This window comes from Salvelinus fontinalis, chromosome 8 (assembly GCF_029448725.1).
Source record: "Salvelinus fontinalis isolate EN_2023a chromosome 8, ASM2944872v1, whole genome shotgun sequence".
NCBI classification, from domain to species: domain Eukaryota; kingdom Metazoa; phylum Chordata; class Actinopteri; order Salmoniformes; family Salmonidae; genus Salvelinus; species Salvelinus fontinalis.
The window spans coordinates 23,131,473-23,157,604 of record NC_074672.1 but is presented as its reverse complement, the minus strand read 5'-3'; the positions used below and the strand labels follow the sequence as shown (position 1 = coordinate 23,157,604).

Genomic DNA, 26,132 nt, shown 5'->3' with positions numbered 1-26,132 from the left:
ATTGTAAATGTATACCTGGAAGAGTGACGATGCGTAAAGTAAGGTACCATCTCCACCAAGACAGATGATGAAATCCACTCGATTGGAAATGTCATCGAGATCTGAACAGTGCATACAAACATTAGGATCATGTCCGTAAGAGAAAGCTATACTACTTAAAGTTCCATAGACAATCCTGACACTAAATCACTAGCTAGAGTCACACAGATCAATCTATCATCAATCAGGATTGTATTCACTAGGCACCAAATGGAAGAAAACTAACTAAAATAGGGAGGATCTAGGGAAAGGGGGATACCTAATCAGTTGCACAACTGAATGCATTCAACTGAAATGTGTCTTCCGCATTTAACCCCTCTGAATCAGAGAGGTGGGGGGCTGCCTTAAATCAACATCCACGTCTTCGGCACCCAGGGAACAGTTGTTGGGGGTTAACAGCCTTGCAGATTTTCCCACCTTGCCAGCTTAGGGATTCGAACCAGCGACCTTTTGGTTACTGGCCCACTCTTAACTGCTAGGCTACTTGCCGCCCCTAAACCTCTCCCATAAGATAATGCATACTCGTTTTCTGATGTAAATAAAAGTGCTACGGTGTGCACTAATCAATACAACCCAGTCCTCTGATGGCTAGTGGTCTCCTCACCTTCTCTGAAGGTACAGAACTTCTGGATGACGGCCCCAAAGCTCTCATCGCCCGCAATGGCTGTGTCCGCCAGAACCTTGCTCTCCACATAAACAATCATGTTTTTCTGCTAGAACAACGCACAAGTATAAACATATGCATTAGCAACATGCACATGTAATCACCCTTTAGAAGACGAATGGGGCGAAAGAATATTCCGACTTTACAAGCAGCTTTCCTTTCTAGTGGGGTAAAAAAAAAGTGTACAAATTCTCAGTCACTAATACTTCTGTTTTCAGGGACTTCATTGCAGACTTTCATGAAACGGAAGTCATATACCACACAGGCCGCTAAGGTGCAGGAAGCTATAATATGAGACTAGATGATGACTCAGCAAAAAAAGGTGCAAATGTCCTACCTCTGTGAGAAACACACACAGCTCTTTGAAAGGCTGCAGTAGACTGGCATCCTGGATCTTCTTGATGACAAGGACACTTTTGGGAGGCTTGTTCCACGTCAGCCTCTGACTGGCTGGGTCCTGAATGTGCCTGGATGGCAAGAACCACCACATTTAATCAATACCTTTTCAAATGGTAATAATTGACTGGACAATTTGATCACTCATCATTTGATCAAAGGGATTGCAGCAATAAAGAGAAACATTGAAATGTTGTTCCTTAATATGGAGACATGCATGACTCATTGACCCAATCGGGCTTTCCAAAATTATACCATTTTGGTGGAGCACCATTTGTAAACATACAGCTAAGAAAAATAGTTTGACGAGTCATTGCTCACCTTGACATCTTGAGGTACAGTATGTAAATAAATAGTTACCATTTGTAATTATATCATGGTTGCTCACTACTGTAACCTGTAAGCGTTGCGGCTGTGGAACATTTCTGGTTTGGGCACAGTGAGCTCTCAATAGCCATGCTTGAGCTCTTGTTGGCTCAGTGTTACTTCATACGATTTGTGTTTGCCCAGTTGGATAAGAGGCAGGGCTGCTTAACACCTATCCTATTATTGGCCAGGGCTTAGTCTAGCAACATCAGAGTTCAAAAGGGGCAAGACAGGGACCAGTACATTTACATACTCACAGGGACCTCGAGTTCCAACCAAGGTGCAGGAATAACACCCTGATTAAGGGTACAGATTTTAAATGCTTTGGTGTCATAATACTAGGGCCGGGAATTGCCAGGGCCCTCACGATACAATATTATCACAATACTAAGGTGCTGATACAATATGTATTGCTATACGATGGTCCAAACATATTGCTCACCATATGTCTGCTGCAGAGGGACAAGAGAGCCATGAGAACGAGTTTTGATCAGTCATGGAAATAAGTGCTGAAAACAAATTGGCTCCCTATTTAAAAATAAGCTGGAGAACAAGCTATGAAGGAAAAATACTGGAGTTTTGGTGCAGGTACAGCCAACAAGCTAAAAACCTATATTGCGATAGTCAAAAATGATTCCCCCATCATCATTAGAGTTCCCCCCCATCAAAATACCCCATAATAAGGAAGTATTTTTCTTGTCAACTTCCACTGTTGTATTTGTTTCACATTTCCAATGTCATGGACATTTTTGAAGGTTTACAGATACTCAAATACTTCATCAATTGTTAAGCGGTAGAACTTGCACTTGCCATTAATTCAAAGTAAGGCTACTTGTAATTTATCATTACGCTTCCCTGTGATTGGCTTTAACAGTCATTGTAGACTGAGCTGGTTAGACATTACCTTAACTGAAAACTCAAATGACCAATTCAAACAAAAACCCAAACTAATCCACAAAGTAGCCTAATTTAGGGAGAACCATAGTTAGGCCAAAGATGTTTTTATAACTAAGCCGAGATTGAAAAGGACAGGCTGTGGTCTATGGGAACAAATTAGTCCGTGTGCAGAACAAACAAGGAGGTGGACGAGCTAGCGAGATCCTATTGGCCCGTTCTAGCATGCAACTTCATATTTCTGTTAGGGAATGACTACTCTGATGTACACGTGTGATACAACAGCTAGCACTCCAAAAGATACAAATTATTTGAAAAATTTGGCAAAGGGTAAAGTCTACAAAACTTTGTCCACTCTAGCTTTGGGAACAGAAAACTGGATTAAGATCAAATGTTTAAGTCGCTGGGAAAACGTGCAGAATGTCGGCCAAAATCCATCTCCTTCCATCTTCTACCACTGCCGGCCACTGGGCTTCCTCTCACTACCATATTTGGTCGAGAAAAAAAACACCAAGCGGATGCTTCACATTTACACAGCCAGTGAAATATCTGTCTCATTGTTCTGTGGTTAGGCGGTCTGTAGACCTTGTGCAAGATCAAAGTGTTCTTTTGAGATAGATGTTTCACAGAAAATCTGTTAAAACAAAACTTACTGCTAGCAATAGAAGACAATGCAGGTTAAAAATGTATTCAAACATTACTGGCACCACCATGTTCCTGTTGAGAAACGCTGTCAGCAGACCGAGAGAGAGGAACGAGAATATTCTTACCATTTCCACACTTTGTTGTCGCTGTTCTCCAGAGCTTGCTGTTGCACACACTGGTTGTATTTCATGTCTGCCTGCATGTGATGAGGCTTCTTCTAGCAGAGATGAGTGGAGGGCACTATAGTACTGCCAGGTTTTGCCTTGCTCTTCAGTCTACCGATTCCACTATCTAAAGCAAAACAATTCATTCTGCTCTGTACAGTCTTCCCATGAGCTGTCTTGAATCTCTCACCCGCATCAAAACACCAGGAACACCACACTAGTCACTAATTCTTCTTGAATTGCTGTGTCTATATTTGTCCACACAACAACGTCTAAAAGTTAAATCTCTATTCTGCCAGTCACCCAAACCGCTCACTCATCTAAAGACAGACCTGAAAGATGACATCACCACAAGTAACTCCCACAACCACTACAGACCTGCCCCTTTAAGGGAAGACTACCCTCTCATTGGCTAGCTGTGTTATGATATAGAACAATGTTCAAGTGGATTTTCCCCAGGTAGGCCAACCTAAAAGGTTTCCTAGGGCATATACAGTAAGAGCAAAATACTTTCAACTACCACATACTGCTATGTTGAAGAAAACAAACTCAATTTAAGCATTGTATTCAAATACACATTTTAGAAGAGTTAAATTGTAAACAAATATTTTGTAAAAAAGAAAAAAGGGCCATCCTAAAACAAGTGCCTGTCAAAGACTGCTCTTTGTCATACCAGATATATTAAGGGTGTGGATCTCTCTGGGCGTGGATTCTCTCTATAGTCCATCACTACACAGTCCCCAGTGTCTCTGTCGGTCTCTCTTACACACACAAAGAAAAATGCCCTCCCTATTAGGGTTGGGTAGTTTTAAAAGGACACACCAACCCAGACAAGGAAATGGCTTACCAGGAAAAAGTTATAAAGGTGTTATTGCTTACAGCATTGAGTCATGAACAGACTAATTCATCCTAGACCCGTCAACGTCTTCTGAACTTCATGCCATTTTAAAAATGTAATATCTCTGCCATTTTTTAAGCCATATCTCCCCCCAGTCCTTGACTTTTCCTAAATAAGTATATTTAACACACTGACATTGTAAAAAATTTCGATAACAAACAGAATGTGTTAAGCATTTTTAGGAGGACGTCAGTTGCCTGCCCAGCTAATAATGGCCCATAGAAACTAAACCTAAACAAATTTCACACATTTAATAACAGATGTTATCTAAAGACAATATTACCTTTATAATAGTCTGAGGGGTGACAATATAATCAATTGTCAAATAGTGAATGAAGAGACCACACACACGTGTTTCACCTCTCCAAGAGAAATTCCCCCTTCATTCCCAGTCATGGCTAAAGAACCAATTAACACTAGAATAGCCAGGCCTAAATGAGTTTAATAGCCACACCCTAGGAGCATCTTATCATTCAATTTAAATATAGGCCTACACCATCATAAAGTAAGAAACATTATTATGCTAATATAATCCATTTCAAAAGAACAGAATATTTTGAGTTTAATCAACATGTAGAATCGCCGGGAAATGAATAGAAAATGCAAGCCGATGTCCTGTGGTCAGAGGAGAAAGGATGACCACCCGTGCACGGTTGATGTTCATGTTTGTATGTCTTCCCTCTAAAGCACACCATCAACCTACACTGATACTCACTTATGTATTTATCAAGGAGTACTGGTAGGCAGTGGTGTAAAGTACTTAAGTAAAACTACTACTTAAGTAGTTTTTTTTGGGGGGGGGGGGGGGGGGTATCTGCACTTCATTTATATGTTTTACTACTTTTACTTCACTACATTCCTAAAGAAAATATTGTACTTTTTACTCCATACATTTTCCATGACAACTCAAAGTACTAGTTACATCTTGAATGCTTAGCAGGACAGGAAAACTGAAATTGATGCACTATTCAAGAGAACACGTGGTCATCCCTACTGCCTCTGGTCTGGCAGACAAACTAAACACAAATGCATCTTTTGTAAATAATGTCTGAGTGTTGGAGTGTGCCCCTGGCTATAAGTAAAAATAAGAAAATGATGAAGTCTGGTTCGCTTAATATATGGAATTTGAAATGTATACTTGTGTATACTGTCTATATAATATGTATATATATACTGTATATATAGTATATAATGTATACTTTTGATACTTAAGTAAATTTAAAACCAAATCCTTTTAGACTTTTACTCAGGTAGTATTTTACTGGGTGACACCTTTTTAATAGAAAGTTACTCAAGTAAAAGTATACTTTTACTCAAGTATGACAATTGAGTACTTTTTCCAACATTGCTGATAGGCAGGCTGTATAAGTTTTATAGGCTCTCTCTGCTACTTATAGCCAGCCCAGAGGCTTTGCACCCAAGGATGCTGATCCAATCTAATTCTATTTGTCACATGCGACAAATACAACAGGTGTAGACTTTATCTTGAAACGCTTACTTACGAGCCTTCTCCAAACAATACAGAGTTAAGAACATTTAGACAAATAGTAACAATAAAATAACAATGAGACGAAATACAAAGAGTACCGGTACCTAGTCAATGTGAAGTGGTACGAGGTAGTTGAGGTAATATGTAGATGTAGGTAGGGGTAAAAGTGACTAGGCAATCAGGCTATATAAACAGAGCAGCAGCATGGTATGTAAAGAGTGTGAAAGTGTATATAAGTGTGTGGAGTCAATATGCATGTGTGTGTGTGTGAACGTACGTAGTCACAATTCATCCATTATTGCTGCTGAAAGCAGACAGTATAATAACCAAGTTACATGATGGCCCGAGTCAAGGAAAGCTCTGGCCAATCTAAGGGCCAGCCAAACTGCTTTGGTAAGAGTCTTTCATGCGCTGTACGCAGGCTATCCCACAATGTGTGATCTCGGACTGTATCCACAAAGCGCCTCAGGGTAGAAAACCAGTCATAAGTGCTGAAAATAGAGATATTTTACTTATACTCTTATGGGTAAAAATAAAAACTAAACCTGAAGCCTATTCGGCAGATATTGAGGAGACCTCATGAGCTGTCCATTAAGAGTTACCAGCAGAATTCTTAATTATCGATAAGGCAGTAAGAGCGTTTCCCACGCCATACAGGCAGTTGATTTGGAATAATATTTTTATATTTCTGTATGATCAACCCATAAAGGAAATTTCTGTGACCCCAAACTTTTTAACGGTAGTGTACATGCAACATAATATCCTGCACATTTGACAATGATTTGAAGGCCTATTTCACATGATATACCGTCACATCACACTTGTTTCAATTTAATTAAACTACACCATGTATCACTATTTCAAGTTGTCCCTTTGGAATGCAAAATCACAAACAAAAAAATCTACAGTCGGCGATGCCTCCCCGCGATTGGTTATTCCCCATAATTTGCAACAATGTCAGAGCATAATCACATTTTCCACAATCTCAAACTGTCTTGTTCACCAGCTGAGAAACTTTTATGAATAGATTTTTACTCCTGGCTCAGAGTGTCTGACCAGTGTCTTAAAGGCCCCAGTGTAGTCAAAAAAAAGTTATTGTCCTGTGTTTTACACTACATAACCAAAAGTAAGTGGACACTTGCTCGTCGAACATTTCATTACAAAATCACAGACATTAATATGGAGTTACACCCCCCTTTGCTGCTATAACAGCCTCCACTCCTCTGATAAGGCTTTCCCACTAGATGTTGGAACACTGAATGGAGGCAAGTCCCCACAGCAGCCACAAGAGCATTAGTGAGGTCGGGACGATTCAGCCTGGCTTGCAGTCGACCTTCCAGTTCATCCCAAATGTGTTCGATGGAGTTGAGGTCAGGGCTCTGTTGAGGTCAGGGCTCTGTGCAGGCCAGTCAAGATCTTCTACACCGATCTTGACAAAACATTTCTGTATGAACCTTGCATGGAACTTGGTAGTGAGTGTTGCAACCGAGGACAGAGGATTTTTAGCACTGCTTCAGCACTGTGGTCCCATTCTTCGAGCCTGTGTGGCCAGCCACGTTGCAGCTGAGATGTCTAGGGGCAACAACATTTCCAATTCACAATAACAGCACTTACAGTTGAACGGGGAAGCTCTAACAGGGCAGAAATTTGATGAACTGACTTGTTGGAATGGTATAGGATGCCACGTTGAAAGTCACTGAGCTCTTCAGTAAGGCTATTCTACTGCCAATGGAGATTTTATGGCTGTGTAATCGATTCTAAAAACTTGTCAGCAACGGGTGTGGCCGAATCCGCTAATTTGAAGGGTTTTCCACATACTTCGGTATACAGTGCCTTCGGAAAGTATTCCGACCCCTTGACTTTTTCCACATTGCTACGTTACAGCATTATTCTAAAATGTTTGTTTTGTTTTTTTAATCCTCAGCAATCTACACACAATACCCAATAATGACAAAGCAAAAACAGGTTTAGAAATTTTTGCAAATGTAAAAAAAAAAAAACTGACCCTTTGCTATGAGACTCGAAATTAAGCTCAAGTGTATCCTGTTTCCATTGATCATCCTTGAGATGTTATTACAACTTGATAGGAGTCCACTTGTGGTAAATTCAACTGATTGGACATGATTTGGAAAGGCACACACACACCTGTCTATATAAGATCAGTTGACAGTGCATGTCAGAGCAAAAACCAAGCCATGAGGTCGAAGGAACTGTCCGTAGAGCGCCGAGACAGGATTGTGTCGAGGCATAGATCTGGGGAAGGGTATTCAAAACGTTTCCGCAGCATTGAAGGTCCCCAAGAACACAGTGGCCTCCATCATTCTTAAATGGAATACGTTTTGAACCACCAAGACTCTTCCTAGAGCTGGCCGCCCGGCCAAACTTAGCAATTGTGGGAGAAGGGCCTTGGTCAGGGAGGTGACAAAGAACCCGATGGTCACACCGACAGAGCTCCTCTGTGGAGATGGGAGAACCTTCCAGAATGACAGCCATCTCTGCAGCTCTTGACACACTCTGCAGCACAATCAGGCCTTTATGGTAGTGGCTAGACGGAAGCCACTCCTCAGTAAAAAAAAAAAACACATGACAGCCCGCTTAGAGTTTGCCAAAAGGCACCTAAAGACTTACCATGAGAAACAAGATTCTCTGGTCTGATGAAACCAAGATTGAACTCTTTGGCTTGAATGCCAAGCGTCACGTCTGGAGGGAACCTTAAACCATCCCTATGGTGAAGCATGGTGGTGGCAGAATCATGCTGTGGGGATGTTTTTCAGCGGCAGGGACTAGGAGACTGGTCAGGATCGAGGGAAAGATGAACGGAACAAAGTACAGAGAGATCCTTGTTGAAAACCTACTACAGAGCTCTCAGGACCTCAGACTGGGGCGAAGGTTCACCTTCCAACAAGAGAACAACCCTAAGCACACAGCCAAGACAACGCAGGAGTGGCTTCGGGACAAGTCTCTGAATATCCTTGAGTGACCCAGCCAGGGGACGGACTTGAACCCGATCGAACATCTGAGACCAGAAAATAGCTGAATAGCGACGCTCCCCATCCAACCTGACAGAGCTTGAGAGGATCTGCAGTGAAGAACGGGAGAAACTCCCCAAATACAGGAGTGCCAAGCTTGTGGTGTTATAACCAAGGAAGAGTCGAGGGTGTAATCACTGCCAAATACGCTTCAACAAAGTACTGAGTAAGGGATCTGAATACCTATGTAAACGTAATTTCAGTTTACTATTTTGTAAAAAATAGCAAACATTTCAAAAAACCTTTTGCTTTGTCATTATGTGGTATTGTGTGTCGCTTAAGGGAAAAAATAATTTCATCCATTTTAGAATAAGGCTGTAACCTAACAAAATGTGGGAAAAGTCAAGGGGTCTGAATACTTTATGAAGGCACTGTTAAACTCAGTTTCACAATTCCTCACATTTAATCCAAGTAAAAATGTCCTGTATTAAGTCAGTTAGGATCACCACTTAATTTTAAGAACGTGAAATGTCAGAATAATAGAGACTGATTTCAGCTTTTATATATTTATTTCATCACATTCCCAGTGGGTCAGAAGTTTACATAAACTCCATTATTATTTGGTAGCAATGCCTTTAAATTGTTTAACTTGGGTCAAACGTTTTGGGTAGCCTTCCACAAGCCTCCAACAATAAGTTGGGTGAATTTTGGCCCATTCCTCCTGACAAGAGCTGGTGTAATTGAGTCAGGTTTGTAGGCCTCTTTGCTCGCACAAGCTTTTTCAGTTCTGCCCACAAACTTTCTATAGGATTGAGGTCAGGGCTTTGTGATGGCCACTCCAATACCTTGACTTTGTTCTCCTTAAGCCATTTTGCCACAATTTTGGAAGTATGTTTGGGGTCATTGTCCATTTGGAAGACCCATTTGCGACCAAGCTTTAACTTCCCTCTTTTTCCTCCAAACAGAACGACGGTCATTATGGACAAACGGTTCTGTTTAAGTTTCATCAGACCATTGTGCAAAAAGTACAATCTTTGTCCCCATGTGCAGTTTCAAACCGTAGTCTGGCTTTTTTTTTTGAGCAGTGGCTTCTTCCTTGCTGAGCGGCCTTTCAGGTTATGTCGATATAGGACTTGTTTTACTGTGGATATAGATACTTTTGTACCCATTTCCTCCAGCATCTTCACAAGGTCCTTTGCTGTTGTTCTGGGATTGATTTGCACTTTTCGCACCAGGAGACAGAACGCGTCTCCTTCCTGAGCGGTATGACGGCTATTGTTTGTACAGATGAACGTGGTACCTTCAGGTGTTTGGAAATTGTTCCCAAGGATGAACCAGACTTGTGGAGGTCTACAATTGTTTTTTCTGATGTCTTGGCTGATTTTTGATTTTCCCATGATATCAAGCAAAGAGGCACTGAGTTTGAAGGTAGGCCTTGAAATACATCCACAGTTTCACCTCCAATTGACTCAAATTATGTAAATTAGCCAATCAGAAGCTTCTAAAGCACAGGTGTCAAACTCATTCCACGGAGGGCCGAGTGTCTGCGGGTTTTCGCTCCACCCTTGTACTTGATTGATGAATTAACATCACTAATTAGTTAGGAACTCCCCACACCTGGTTGTCTAGGGCTTTATTGAAAGGAAAAACCAAAAACCTGCAGACACTAGGCCCTCCGTGGAATGAGTTTGACACCCCTGTTCTAAAGCAATAACATCATTTGCTGGAATTTTCCAAGTTGTTTAAAGGCACAGTCAACTTAGTGTATGTGAACTTCTGACCCACTGGAATTGTGATACAGTGAATTATAAGTTAAATAATCTGTCTGTAAACAATTGTTGGAATAATGACTTGTGTCATGCAAAGTAGATGTCCTAACCGACTTGCCAGAACTATAGTTAACAAGAAATTTGTGGAGTGGTTGAAAAATGATTTTTAATGACTCCAATCTAAGTGCATGTCAACTTCCGACTTCAACTGTACACACACACACCAAAAATAAACAACCGTTTTAAAGATTTTACTGAGTTAAAGTTCTTACCGGGAAATCAGTCAATTTAAATAAATTCATTAGGCCCTAATCTATGGATTTCACATGACTTGGAACACATGTCTTTTGGTAACAGAAAACTAAATTTTAAAAAAGGGTATCAGGACCTCGTCACAGTATATCTCTGTGCATTCAAATTGCCATCAATAAAATGCAATTGTGTCCGTAGCTTATGCCTGCCCATAACCCCACCATGAGGCACTCTGTTCACAATGTTGACATGAGCAAACCATTGGCTCAGACGACACCATACACGTGGTCTGTGTGAGGCCTGTTGAAGATACTGCCAAATTCTCTAAAACATTGGTGGCAGCTAATGGTAGAGAAATTAACATTCAATCCGGCAACAGTTTTGGTGGACAATCCAACAGTCAGTATGCCAACTGCACGCTCCCTCAAAGCTTGAGACACCTGTGGCATTGTGTTGTGTGAAAAAAAACAGTACATTTTAGTGGCCTTTTATTGTGTCCTGATCATTGCACCAGTGTAATGATCATGCCGTTTAATCAGCTTATTGATAAGCCACACCTGTCAGGTGGATGGAATCTCTTGGCAAAGGAGGAAAGCTCACTAACAGGGATGCAAACAAATTTGTGCACAAAATTGGAGAGAAAAAGGCTTTGTGCGTATGGAACATTTCTGGGTTGTTTTATTTCAGCTCATGAAACATGGGACCGACACTTTAAATGTTGTGTTTATATTTTTTGTTCAGTGTATATTTCCACACTATGAGGTTGAAATAATACTGTGAAAACAATGATATATGCCCTTTGTTTAAGAGCTGTTTGAATATACATCTGGCCCTAACCTCCAAAAGAGCTTCAATGCCATACAACACTCCTTCCGTGGCCTCCAACTGTTCTTAAACGCTAGTAAAACCAAATGCATGCTTTTCAACCGTTCGCTGCCGGCACCCGCCCGCCCGACTAGCATCACTACCCTGGACGGTTCTGACCTAGAGTATGTGGACAACCGCAAATACCTAGGTGTCTGGCTAGACTGTAAACTCTCCTTCCAGACTCATATTAAACATCTCAAATCCAAAATTAAAATCTAGAATCGGCTTTCTACTTCACAACGAAGCCTCCTTCACTCACGCCGCCAAACTTACCCTCGTAAAACTGACTATCCTACGGATCCTCGACTTCGGCGATGTCATCTACAAAATAGCCTCCAATACTCTACTCAGCAAACTGGATGTAGTCTATCACAGTGCCATCTGTTTTGTTACCAAACCCCTTATACCACCCACCACTGCGACCTGTATGCTCTAGTCGGCTTGCCCTCGCTACATATTCGTCACCAGACCCACTGGCTCCAGGTCATCAAAAAGCCTTTCCTAGGTAAAGCTCCGCCTCATCTCAGCTCACTGGTCACGATAACACCCACCCGTAGCACGCGCTCCAGCAGGTATATCTCACTGGTCATCCCCAAAACCAACACCTCCTTTGGCTGCCTTTCCTTTCAGTTCACTGCTGCCAGTGACTGGAACGAATTGCAAAAATTGCTGAAGCTGGAGACGTACATTTCCCTCACTAACTTTAAACATCAGCTATCTGGGCAGCTAACCAATCGCTGCAGCTGTACATAGTGCATCTGTAAATAGCCCACCCAATCTACCTACCTCATCCCCATATTGTTTTTATTTACTTTTCTGCTCTTTTGCACACCAGTATCTCTACTTGCACATCATCATCTGCTCATTTATCACTCGTATTAATCTGCTAAAATGTAATTACTTCGCTACTATGGCCATTTATTGCCTACCTCCTAACGCCATTTGCACACACTGTATATAGTCTTTTTTTCTCTCTGTGTTGACTGTACGCTTGTCTATTCCATGTGCAACTCTGTGTTGTTGTTTGTCGCACTGCTTTGCTTTATTCTTGGCCAGGTCGCAGTTGTAAATGAGAACTTGTTCTCAACTAGCCTACCTGGTTAAATAAAATAAATAAAAAAATAACACATTTCAGCCTGTTGTGGTGGGAAGGAGTTTTCCTGTCTGGTGACATCACCAGGCGATAAATTAGGTAATAGACCAATAAGAGACTTCTACACATCTCTGCCAGTAAGACCTAGTTTTCAGTTTGCCCTCCCCACTCAGACCACTCCCAAACAGTCCTAGACAAATCCTTGCTTGAGAAATTGCTCTTTCCTAAGAAGCTATTTTTGCTTCTTTTGAACATTGTTTTCAATTAATCACAGTAAGGTACTTAATTGTTACCCAGAAAATATGTAATATTGAAATAAAAACAGCTGCATTGAACCTTTAACATCATCCTAAAACCGACTGAGCTCGCAGTTTTTTTGTCTTCTAACAGGTTTTAGCAGGATTCATAGGAGCTTTTGAGACGCTTAATGGATACGGCCGCAGATTTTTTTTTATTTCACCTTTATTTAAACAGGTAGGCCAGTTGAGAACAAGTTCTCATTTACAACTGTGACCTAGCCAAGATAAAGCAAAGCAGTGCGACAAAAACAGAGTTACACATGGGGTAAACAAACGTACAGTCAATAACCCAATAGAAAAATCTGTATACAGTGTGTGCAAATGAAGTAAGGAGGTAAGGCAATAAATAGGCCAATAGTGGCGAAGTAATTACAATTTAGCGAATTACACTGGAGTGATATGTGCAGATGAGGATGTGCAAGTAGAAATACTGGTGTGCAAAAGAGCAGAAAAACAAATATGGGGATGAGGTAGGTAGTTGGTTGGATGGGCTATTTACAGATAGGCTGTGTACAGGTACAGTGATCGGTAAGCTGCTCTGACAGCTGATGCTTAAAGTTAGAGAGGGAGATATAAGTCTCCAACTGCAGTGATTTTGCAACTCGTTCCAATCATTGGCAGCAGAGAACTGGAAGGAAAGGCAGCCAAAGGACATGTTGGCTTTGAGGATGACCAGTTCAATATACCTGCTGGAGCATGTGCATGGGTGGGTGTTGCTATGGTGACCAGTGAGCTGAGATAAGGCGGAGCTTTACCTAGCAAAGACTTAGATGACCTGGAGCCAGTGGGTTTGGCGACGAATATGTAGCGAAGACCAGCCAACGAGAGCATACAGGTCACAGTGGTGGGTAGTATATGGGGCTTTGGTGACAGAACAGATGGCACCGTGATAGACTACATCCAATATGCTGAGTAGAGTGTTAGAGGCTATTTTGTAAATGACATCGCCGAAGTCAAGGATCGGTAGGATAGTCAGTTTTACGAGGGTATGTTTGGCAGCATGAATTAAGGAAGCTTTGTTGCGAAGTAGGAAGCCGATTCTAGATTTAATTTTGGATTGCAGATGCTTAATGTGAGTCTGGAAGGAGAGTTACAGTCTAGCCAGACACCTAGGTATTTATAGTTGTACACATATTCTAGGTCAGAACCGTCCAGGGTAGTGATACTAGTCGGGCGAGCAGGTGCGGGCAGCGATCTTTTGAAGAGCATGCATTTAGTTTTACTAGCATTTAAGAGCAGTTGGAGACCACGGAAGGAGTGTTGCATGGCATTGAAGCTCGTTTGGAGGTTTGTTAACAGTGTCCAAAGAAGGGCCAGGTGTATACAGAAGCGGGCTAATCACTTCACCGGCTCTCTGTTCTGTCATAGATCCATCTTCAGCATGGGAAAGCGGCAGAGTATAACCTTAACCAGGCAAACAAAGCCTAGCTTGACCCCAATGGAATGGAGAAGACTTTACTTATTGGATGCAGGTGAACAGTCCATGTTGACTGACTGGTTCAGTGTAATTACAAATGAAAAAGGTTTCCACTTGAGTCCAAATATCATTTAGGAGTCATTCCCTACAATGGGGAGATTCACACTATTTTGGCCCTCAGTGAAAGTGATCCAAGTTTCTTACCTCAGGAAATGTATATTGAGTTATGGTTTGGATTCAATTATGTTATACATACTCAATACATTCTAATTAACTGTGTGGAAAATAAGTGACTCTTCCCACCCCACAGTTGGTAAGAATCACAAGCACCATGTGTAATTTAAAAACTTCAGTTGTTGTTAGGGACTTACATGACTGCGTGTGGATTCTGCAGCATACATGCTTTCGGTCCAAAAGTGGTCACGGGACTTGGTCCATGTAGAGACTGATTTCTCCTGAAACATTTGAATGACAAAGAGAAACAGGCAAGTGATTATTCTTATACTGATAACCAAAATGAAAATAATTCCAGTAGTCTGGTCTTTCTCAAATCAAACCCTTCTGGTTCCTCCCCTGTGTTTAGGTGAAAATAGCAATTTTTTTTTTTTTTTTTTTTTTAAATGTCAGAAAGTAATAGCTATACACTACCAGTCAAAAGTTTTAGAACACCTACCCATTCAAGGTTGTCTTTATTTTTTACATTGTAGAATAGTGAATCCATCAAAACTATGAAATAGCACATATGGAATCATGTAGTCCCAAAAAAGTGCCAAACAAAAATATATTCTTCAAAATAACCACCCTTTGCCTTGATGACAGCTTTGCACACTCGTGGCATTCTCTAAACCAGCTTCACCTGGAATGCGTTTCCAACAGTCTTGGGAGTTAAATTTTTTTTGTATATAATGATTATCCGAAACATACAATATACTTACAGTGAAGCTGCTCAACAACTACACCATACCAGTCATCCAACAGACTCCCATTCAGAGCGATACACAGAAGCATCCAGGGTCAATGCCCTGCTCAAGGGCACGTTGACAGATCTCCCACCAGGCCAAAAAACTTGAACCCTAACCCTCCAAGATCCCCCCACAGTTCCCCAATAGCTGTCCCTCAACCATTCAAGACCCCTCCCACAGCCCCCCCACCAAGAAGAAGAATTAAAAAAATACCTTCCCCACCCACAAGAACCCCCCAATGCACCAACAACCAAGAGAATTAACTACAGAGAAAATAGGAAGAGACAGAAGAAAACAGCAAACAATGCAAAGAAAATTTATATATAATACATTTAAAACAAAGGACATCAAGGACAACTTGACAGTTGAAGAGCACTTTTTTCCAGTCCTGTCTGGTCCAGCAATGGTGGATGTGTGCCCATAGAGAACGTTGTTGTCGGTGATGTCTGAGGACCTGCCTTACAACAGGCCTACAAGCCCTCAGTCCAGCCTCTCTCAGTCTATTGCCGACAGTCAGAGCACTGATGGAGGGATTGTGCATTCCTGGTGTAACTCGGCAGTTGTTGCCATCCTGTACCGCAGGTGTGATATTTGGATGTACCGATCCTGTGCAGGTGTTGGTACACGTGGTCTGCCACTGCGAGGACGATCAGCTGTCCGTCCTGTCTCCCTGTAGCGCTGTCTTAGGCGTCTCACAGTACGGACATTGCAATTTATTGCACAGGCCACATCTCCTCACGCCTCCATGCAGGATGCCTAAGGCACGTTCACGCAGATCAGCAGGGACCCTGGGCATCTTTCTTGGTGTTTTTCCAGAGTCCGTAGAAAGACCTCTTTAGTGTCCTAAGTTTTCATAACTAACCTTAATTGCCTACCGTCTGTAAGCTGTTCGACAGGTGCATGTTAGTTCGACAGGTGCATGTTAATTAATTGTTTATGGTTCATTGAACAAGCATGGGAAACAGTGTTTAAACCCTTTACAATGAAGATCTGTGAAGTTATTTGGATTTTTACGAATTATCTTTGAAAGACAGGGTCCTGACAAAGGAACGTTTCTTTTTTTGCTGGGTTTGTTCTATCTTTTCAGGGGGATGAAATTGAAATTATAGCCAGGTCTGCAAAGCTTGTTTGAAAAAGAGACTTTTTTCAAAGTATATAATTTTCAATTAATCGAAAATGAGACATGGTAATCTGTACAAAGGCAAAAAGGCAATTTTTAAACAATGGATGAGCTTTTCTTAGTAATCTACTTGAGAACCATTTAGGGTTCAAGTAAAACTTTTGAATATGTGAAGCTTTTATATTTAAAAATTCTTGAAGGAGTTCCCACATACGCTGAGCACTTCTTGGCTGCTTTTCCTTCACTCTGTGGTCCAACTCATCCCAAAACATCTAAATTGGGTTGAGGTCTGGTGATTGTGGAGGCCAGGTCATATGATGCAGCACTCATCACTCTCCTTCTTGGTCAAATAGCCCTTACAAAGCCTGGAAAATAAATGATAGTCCCATTAAGCGCAAACCAGACGGGATGGCGTATCGCTGCAGAATGCTGTGGTAGCCATGCTGGTTGCGTGCCTTGAATTCTAAATAAATCACAGATAAATCAGTGTCACCAGCAAAGCACCCCCACACCATAACACCTCCTCCATGCTTTACGGTGGGAAATACACATGAGGAGATCATCCGTTCAGACACAAACACCTCTCGCGTCTCACAAAGACATAGCGGTTGAAAACAAAAATCTAAAATTTTGAAAAATTTATTCCGGTCTAATGTCCATTGCTTGTGTTTCTTGGCCAAAGCAAAGTCTTCTTTTTAGTGTCCTTTTGTAGTGGTTTCATCGCATCAATTCGACCATGAAGGCCTGATTCATGCAGTCTCCTCTGAACAGTTGATGTTGAGATGTGTCCGTTACTTGAACTCTGAAGCATTTATTTGGGCTGAAATTTCTGAGGTTGGTAACTAACTTATCCTCTGCAGCAGAGTTAACTCTGGGTCTTCCTTTCCTATGGCGGTCCTCATGAAATCCAGTTTCATCATAGCGCTTCATGGTTTTTGCAACAGCACTTGAAACTTTCAAAGTTCTTGAAATGTTCCGTATGACTGACCTTCTTGTCTTAAAGTAATGATGGACTGTCGTTTCTCTTTGCTTATTTGAACTGTTCTTGCCATAATATGGACTTGTTCTTTTACCAAATACCCCCCCCCCCCACCTTACCTTGTCACAACAACTGACTGGATCAAACGCATTAAGGCATTCCACAAATTAACTTAAGGCACACCTGTCAATTGAAAAGCATTCCAGGTGACTACCCCATGAAGCTGGTTGAGAGAATGCCAAGAGTGAGCAAAGCTGTCATTTAGACAAAGGGTGGCTATTTGAAGAACCTCAAATATATTTTGATTTGTTGAACACTTTTTTGGTTACTACATGATTCCGTGTGTTACGTCAAAGTTTTGATGTCCTCACTATTATTCTGCAATGTAGAAAAGAAAAACTCTTGAATGAGTAGGTGTTAACTTTTGAACGGTAGTGTAAATGTGTCGAGACACCTCAGGATACCCTTTCAAAATAATTTATGAAACCTCAAACCATGAGAAGAATGCATACTAAGACCTGGGTCTGTTAGTTTGTTATGAAACAATAATGTACCCATGCTGCATAGGCTATGCCTACATTTCCAACATCCTCTCATTTACAATGAGAGGTTGCAAAATAATTGCCGCTCTATTGTATTTTGACAATTCTACTGCCATGTTGTGTTGTTAAAGGGGGGGCAATTTTCTGGAGACGTTGGAACATGTCTTCAGATACAGGTATGATTAATTTCTAGGACTGGTAATACACATTATTTTGGAAGGAAGTCAAATTAAATATGATATTATGCAACACCCTCATCACCCATCTGAAATGTCTAAGCTTAACCAATTGAGAAATACTATTCATCTCAAACACTGATTAAAACTTTAATGTCCAACCTCAGCTTTGGAAATACTGCAACAGCGAATAATGAAACAGGAACATAATACATTAGGCTGCAACCAAAGAAACATTCCGTTTCACACACAGTGACCTTTTATCTTCTAAGTTCTCAAATATAGATAGTAAGCCAGCCTCAAGAGTGCAGCAGTGGAAAAATCCTGAACTCATATTTTCTCAAATTCATTAAAATGCCAGTACTTAAATTGTATTAGGGGTGAATGGCCATTTCCAATTGGGCTAAATGAGTTCACCTGCTCTGATGGCGCTGGATAAGAGGACTGCCTCTCTTCCCCTCTGAAGGCCCTCTGGTCAGTCAGGTCACGTGACTCAGGTTAGCAAATCCTATTAGCTGTCTGGTTCTGAAGGTTCGCTATCTGTTACTACACTACAGGCTGCAGACAAACACACGGTGTTTGTGTGTGTGATGCTTAAGACGATGATAATTCACGGAGGGCTCAGCTGGTAGTTGCCATCACACACACTCCCTCCACTCCCTGCATCGTCCACCGTGGGGAAATACACTTGATGTGTCGTTTCCTGGAAACCTCTGCTCTGGTTATCTGAGGGACTGTACAGTATTTCACATTTGAGATGGTGCAATTTCAAACCACGGACATGTCGTAATGGGCTGCGTATATGTGCTCTCTGTCAACCTCAAACCACACTGCAAAAGAGAGGCTAGCACATTTAGGCCTACCAAGACGGAATAAATTAAGTGTGAAAGTGACAATTTATGAGTCTGTGTGTTATCTGAAAAGCATTGCGCACCAGAAAATCTCTTATGTTGATTCAACTGTCATACTCACTACCATATGACAGATGCCTCATTCTCAGTTGCTAAAACACAGTTTTGCCAACACCAGATGTTCATAATCATGGTTGTAGCATGCAGGATTCTCCAACAAGATAGTGATGCTGCTGAGTACGGCACAGGGGGGGGCTAAAAGTTATTAACTGCCTGTATCTGCTATTTTGTGCATTCTAGAGCATTTATTTTTTACCCTATTTGGATGTGGTGCCTGGCCTAAAATGAAAAGTACAAAATTGTGCACAAAACCCCAAAAATTTAAACGCAACAATTTCACAGAGTTACAGTTTATATAAGGAAATCAGTCAATTTAAAATTCATTAGGCCCTAATATATGGATATCACATGACTAGGCAGCAGTGCAGCCATGGGTGGGCATAGGCCCACCCACTGGGGAGCAAGGCCCAGCCAATCCGAATGAGTTTTTCCCCCACAAAAGGGCTTTACAACAGACAGAAACACTCCTCAGTTTCATCAGCTGTCCGAGTGGCTGGTCTCAGACGATCCCACAGGTGAAGCAGCCGGATGTGGAGGTCCTGGGGTGGCGTGGTCTACGGTTGTGAGGCCGGTTGGACGTACTGTCAAATTCTTTAAAACAACGTTCGAGGCAGCTTAGGGTAGAGAAAGTAACAAATTCTCTGGCAACAGCTCTGGTGGACGTTCCTGCTGTCAGAATGCCAATTACACGCTCCCTCAAGTTGAAATATCTGTGGCATCGTGTTGTGTAACATAACTGCACATTTTAGAATGGCCTTTTATTGTCCCCAGCACAAGGTGCACCTGTGTAATGACCATGCTGTTTAATCAGCTTCTTCACCTGCCAGGTGGATGGATTACCTTGGCAAAGGAAACATTTTTACTAACAGGGATGTAAACAAATGTGCACAAATTTGGAGAAATAAGCTTTTTGTGCGTATGGAACACTTCTGGGGTCATTAATTTCATCTTATTAAACACGGGACCAACAATTTACATGTTGCATTTTTATATATATATATTTTCTTAATTACATAGTGGCGCAGCCAATCCACAGGGTGGCGCAGTGCCACAGTTACATTCTTTGGGGAGAAACCTGGCAATCCCAGAAGTGTGCATATACAATTTGCGCATACACATTGAAAATGAAAAAGGCAATGTGAATAACAAAAAAATAGGGTAGTGAGAAAACCAAGAGTGACTTTAAATTTGATTGTTCCATCGTTTATTTCAGTATTCCACACGGTGAAGTGAAAACGGGGTGATAATACGGTACCTGTAGTCGCAAGCAGTGGCAGATGAGGTGCTCAAGCTGCGGGTCTTTCTGGTGCGGATGGCCAGGCCACGGGCGGGGGTCTCCCCACTATCGAAGTCAGAACAGCAGTAGGGGACAGCCTCCACTCCAACCTGCTCTCCAGTTTCCATCTCAAATCACAGTCTGATAGGAAACACACAGGCCAAGAGGGGACAAAAATGGAGGCGTCAGGTCTACACAGTCAACAAGGCAGGGTAACAGGTTGCCTTCAAAAGTGTGACTCTTTTACGGTTTACATAGCCCAGAGTTTAACCTTATATGATATGAGTCTAAGCTTCAGCTTTGGGCTACTGTTGACAAACGCCAAATGATACAGGCGCTAGCTTAGAACGCAAGGTCAGCGTACCTAGTACTCATGCAAGATAAACTTAAGCATGTTGTCTTTTTGGTAACGTTATAGCATGTATGTGCAACATTTAGCATACAAAGTATCTAGCTAGTCAGTGGGATATGACAAACTTTGAAAACACCTTGGACTTGTATCTGTATGTATGTATGTATGGAGGCTCAAGAAATTGCATAGGAACACCGACTGTGCAGATTACATTACCCATGAAGTATTACTAGCTACATATCATATTGCGTTGATCATTCTTTCAGCATTACGTTAGCTAAATAGCTAGCTAGTTACATATAAAGTGAAATGTGATTGCAAGCCAGTCAACACATTGTTTTCTTGCTAGCTAGCTACTGCAGTACTAATAGCGAGATATAGCTACCTTGCTAGCTACCTGTTACAGCTAAGTTAGCTAGCTTGCTTTTCCAAAATAGTCTAACCACTGCTGGTATGACAAGTAACGTGGTTAGTACTAGTGCATCTCTTGTCATGGAGCCTACTACGGCAAGGTTATTAAACCCCGCTTGTATGGCAATTAATCTAGCCAATGTTTAGGTGGTGGGCCGTACAAGCCATTGGCTTTAGTTTTTGAGATGATCACTGTCGATGGAGCTGGTTTATACATAGTGTATATTTATTTCTTCTGAACACATTTGTTGGTTGGCAATGTCAATTCTTCCAAATTTTTCCTAAATACCTACATTTTATGTTTGCTAGCTGGACAGGCAAACACTGCCGAGTACTACACTGTAAACCAATCACAACACCTGTACTATCCATGGTACTATTGTTGCTAAATACGTCTGCCAATGATATGATCCATACCAAAGGCAGTAGACAGTTGGTGACAGCTCGAGATCTCCGTTCGACAAACTGCTCTATCAGGTAAAGTATTTTATTTAGTTGTAGTAACAGAATCATTATACCATCAATGCAAGCTGTAAAATGACTCCAAACAACCTTAGTAAAGTAGCTATCTTGCTAGTTAGCTAGCTAATTACAACAAGTAGATCTGTTGCTAACTAGCAGGAGAAAATAGCTTTATCACTAGCTAGTATGTCATTCCGGGACAAGGAGCATTTTAGCTATCAGTTTATTCCAAGTAATAATTTAAGACTACAAAAATCTATAGGACAAGTATTGTAAAGCTAATACAGTCATCAAGTCAGGACACACTAATTAAATTCATAATGACAAGATATGCCACATGATCCCAGTCAATAGTTGGAGGATGATTGCAGAGCACCCTGCCTCAGACTGTCAGGATGTACATTTAAGCTCACTAACTACATTCCTTTGCTGTGGTGATTTATTTGAATTATTCTTGTCTCACATGATCTATCCAGCTCTCCTGTGTCCTGTGTCCTGCTCCCAGAGATCAACCAAGTGCTATTCACCAAGCATGGGCTGATTCATTCACCTGTGAGGAGAACCATCCTACTGCAGTTTGAACTAGCACTGCCCTCCCTCTTTAGATATTGGGACCACGTATGTATTTTCCTGTTGTCTTTCTTTGTGGGTTTTGTCTTACACAGCATAGTGCATTTTGAAGTTGAAGAACACCAACTAAAGATACACAAGCTTGTTTTTGAGCACCTCAAATTCAATATAGAATCAGTCTGACACGTGACAAACAGATTCTACTATTGTTACATGCAGTGGTAAGAATTCTATTGTCCCTCCAGGCTTTTGCCATAGATGGTAGAGTTGTCGTCTTTGGACCACACAAGCTTTAGATTGCATTCTGCTAAGGCACTTGTCTCTCTCTACATCAGTGACCAGGTTGGGATCATTTCAATATGCCTATGGGGCCTGGGCACACAAATTCTCCTAGAGATAAGTGGGTAATACTGAAGCACGCATTGATGACAGTTCTACAGCCTCCATCAGAGACCCAGGCTTTTGACATAGTGTTGCAATCCAGAAATGAGAGCATTACCATCTAAGATTGTGCCCTCCACCGCACTTGATATACATTGATTGGTATATTACACTATATTTAGATATTTCAAATGCTGCCTGAGACACCTTTGCTATGTCTACATATTAAATAAATGGTGAAACACTATTTGTGGTTGTGTTCTTTGTTCGAATGTATATGCATAAAACGTACATTATGAAAAACATGTCTCTGTCAGGAGGAATGGGCCAAAATTCACCCAACTTATTGTGGGAAGCTTCTGGAAGGCTACCTGAAAAACCTTGACCCAAGTTAAACAATGTAAAGGCAATGCTACCAGATACACTCAATTAGTATGTAAACTTCTGACCCACTGGGAATGTGATGAAAGAAATAAAAGCTTAAATAAAATCACTCTTATTCTGACATTTCACATTCTTAAAATAAAGTGGTGATCATAACTGACCTAAAACAGGGAATTTTTGTCAGATTAAATGTCAGGAATTGTGAAAAACTGAGATTAAATGTATTTGGCTAAGGTGTATGTAAACTTCCAACTTCAACTAAGTATCTTGATAATAAACTCAGGAAAAAGGAAACAGACCTTTGTCAGGACCCTGTCTTTTAAAGATAATTCGTAAAATTCCAAATAACTTCACAGATCTTCATTGTAAAGGGTTAAAATACTGTTTCCCATGCTTGGTCAATGAACCATAAACAATTAATGAACAAGCAACTGTGGAACGGTCGTTAAGACACTAACAGCTTACGGACGGTAGGCAATTAAGGTTACAGTTATGAAGATTTAGGACACTAAAGAGGCCTTTCTACAGACTCTGAAAAACACCAAAAAGAAAAAGATGCCCTGCTTATCTGCGTGAACGTGCCTTAGGCATGCTGCAAGGAGGCATGAGGACTGCAGATGTGGACAGGGCAATAAATTGCCATGTCCGTACTGTGAGACGCCTAAGACAGCGCTACAGGGAAACAGGACGGAGAGCTGATCCTCCTCGCAGTGGCAGACCACGTGTAACAACACCTGCACAGGATCGGTACATCCAAATATCACACTGCCCGAGTTAGACCAGGAATGCACAATCCCTCAATCAGTGCTCAGACTGTCCGCGATAGGCTGGACTCAGGGCTTGTAGGCCTGTTGTAAGGCAGGTCCTCAGACATCACCGGCAACAACGTCGCCTATGGGCACACACCCACCATCGCTGGACCAGACAGGACTGGCAAAAAGTGCTCTTCACTGACGAGTCACGGTTTTGTCTCACCAGGGGTGATGGTCGGATTCGCGTTTATCGTTGAAGAAATTAGCATTACACAGAGGCCTGTACTCTGTAGCGGGATCGATTTGGAAGTGGAGGGTCCATCATGGTCTGGAGCGGTGTGTCACTGAATAATCTCAACGCTGTGTGTTACAGGGAAGACATCCTCCTCACTCATGTGGTACCCATCCTGCAGGCTCATCCTGACATGACCCTCCAGCATGACAATGCCACCAGCCATACTGCTCATTCTGTGTGTGATTTCCTGCAAGACAGGAATGTCAGTGTTCTGCCATGGCCAGCGACAAGCCCGGATCTCAATCCCATTGAGCACCTCTGGGACCTGTTCAATCGGAGGGTGAGGGCTAGGGCCATTCCCCCCAAGAAATGTCTGGAACTTGCAGGTGCCTTGATGGAAGAATGGGGTAGCATCTCACAGCAAGAACTGGCAAATAAGGTGCAGTCCATGAGGAGGAGATGCACTGCAGTACTTAATGCAGCTGGTGGCCACACCAGATTCTGACTTACTTTTGATTTTGACCCCCGCTCCCCTTTGTTCAGGGACACATTCCATTTCTGTTAGTCACATGTCTGTGGAACTTGTTCAGTTTATGTCTCAGTTGTTGAATCATGTTCATACAAATATTTACACATGTTAAGTTTGCTGAAATTAAACGCAGTTGACAGTGGGAGGACGGTTCTTTATTTTTTTGCTGAGTTTATATCGTGAGCTAACTTGGCAATTCCCAGCCCTAGTATTGGGCAGTTTCTATTTGAGAAATAATCTGGTTTAGAAATCAAACTCTGGTCATTTAATTGCAGAGCGCATTGTACAACTGTTTTTAGATTAGTTCGCATTGCAAGGTACGCGTATGTTATGCCATATGTATTGGCTAATATACATATGCAGCTGTCGTTTTTAAACCTCCATTCTAACATACAATCTTTCTATCTACATTATTTTGGTTGGATTTATATGAAAATTATGATTGAATGTTTAAGTCTGCAACTAGTTAATTTAAATTGAATTCACTGAGAAATAGCTCATGAAACACTAGCATCCTAAGCAGGCACATCAAGACCATTCGTATAGCATACTGCATATTTCAAGTGCACCCAAACTAATATTTATCTTACGTCATTCAGTCTTTGGGAGCTAAAGTTAGTTAGTCTCTCTGACCCAAAACACAGACATGAAATAGTGATCCGAATGTGAGGCTGTATTTACATTTTAGTTGAGTAGAAGCAGGCCATTGGCTGCCTTCATCATGAGAGGTGCGTACAGGAGTACTGATTGGTTCCAAGTTTACACGTTTTTGACTGAGCAGACAGTGTTGACACAGTTACTTTTTCTGAGAAAATGTGCATGAATTAAGGTGCCAACAAATTCAACAGTAACCATAAGAATATTTCATTGTCGATTACAAAACAATGCTCTCCTTCCTCGACGTAGGTCGAGCAACCACTGTTTTCGGCGTCGGCTTTCAACCTACTGTATTTACCTAAACGTTAGTTCAATTAACAGCAACACAACAAGTACCTAGCTAAGCATGCTACCTAACTAGTTATCAAGCTAACTATCTAGTGAGCTATCTGATAGCAAATCTGTCAGGCTAAAAAGGTAGCTAACTAACCAGCTTCAACAGAGAAATCCGTACTAGCTGTCCAAGCTAACTTTTAAACGCTAGCTAGCGTGTCTGATGGCTAGCAAGCAAACTCGGCTAGCTAGCTACTTTACATCAACGCCTTCAAGGTAGCTCACCGTTTGAGGTAACACGCCGTTATGATTTGACACGAAGAATTGGGGCCACACTGCCGAAAAGGCTCGCTTAACCTGCTATGAAAATCACTTTGTATCGAAGTGGCATGAAAAACGTTGGATCAAAGCTTCTCCATTACTGTTCCCTCGAACTGCCTCTTCTTCACTTATACGGTCTTTGACTTGCCTGGCTACATATACGGTCTTCTGCTTCCTGGCAGAAAACTGTCTGACGTTCAATAGTTTCCAGCTGTATCCCCGCAGCAGCCTGTGACTTCTTCTTCGGGATAGTGTTGGCTGATCGCATCAAATTTAAGTTGCATACACCGCCACCTACTGTACTGGAGTGTGAGGCCATTCACGGCCTACCTATATTAAATTATTTGTGATACGGTACTATACAATTGGGGAAAAGGAAAAGTTACCCTGCCAACTATTAGCCCTTTCTAAAAAATAATATACAAAAACACCTCATTCCACTTTTTACCTTATCTAATCCTACTCCAGACCACTCGACACCCCCTGCAACTGTTCTGAAGTAAAACCTCGCAATCCCAAGCATTTCTCTGCCACGGCCACCACAACCTCTATTTTCTG

The 26,132-nt window shown here is 41.6% G+C and overlaps 1 protein-coding gene across 3 annotated transcripts in view; it reads right to left on the bottom strand.

The window, feature by feature from the left end:
- Positions 1-25,804, bottom strand: part of nadka (NAD kinase a) — a 33,256-nt gene extending 7,452 nt beyond the window's left edge. The window contains exons 1-6 of one of the 3 annotated variants that reach the window (XM_055931743.1): positions 25,539-25,804; positions 20,227-20,388; positions 14,593-14,676; positions 1,041-1,170; positions 644-749; positions 16-101 (exon numbers count right to left, since the gene is read on the bottom strand). In XM_055931743.1, the coding sequence (XP_055787718.1) occupies positions 16-101; positions 644-749; positions 1,041-1,170; positions 14,593-14,676; positions 20,227-20,375 (555 nt within the window). In that variant the 5' untranslated portion in view covers positions 20,376-20,388; positions 25,539-25,804. Of the gene's footprint in view, positions 1-15; positions 102-643; positions 753-1,040; positions 1,171-3,129; positions 4,822-14,592; positions 14,677-20,226; positions 20,389-25,538 lie in introns of those variants that run through there. The other 2 variants (XM_055931742.1, XM_055931744.1) reach the window with 2 other exon arrangements.
- Positions 25,805-26,132: the final 328 nt, after the last annotated feature.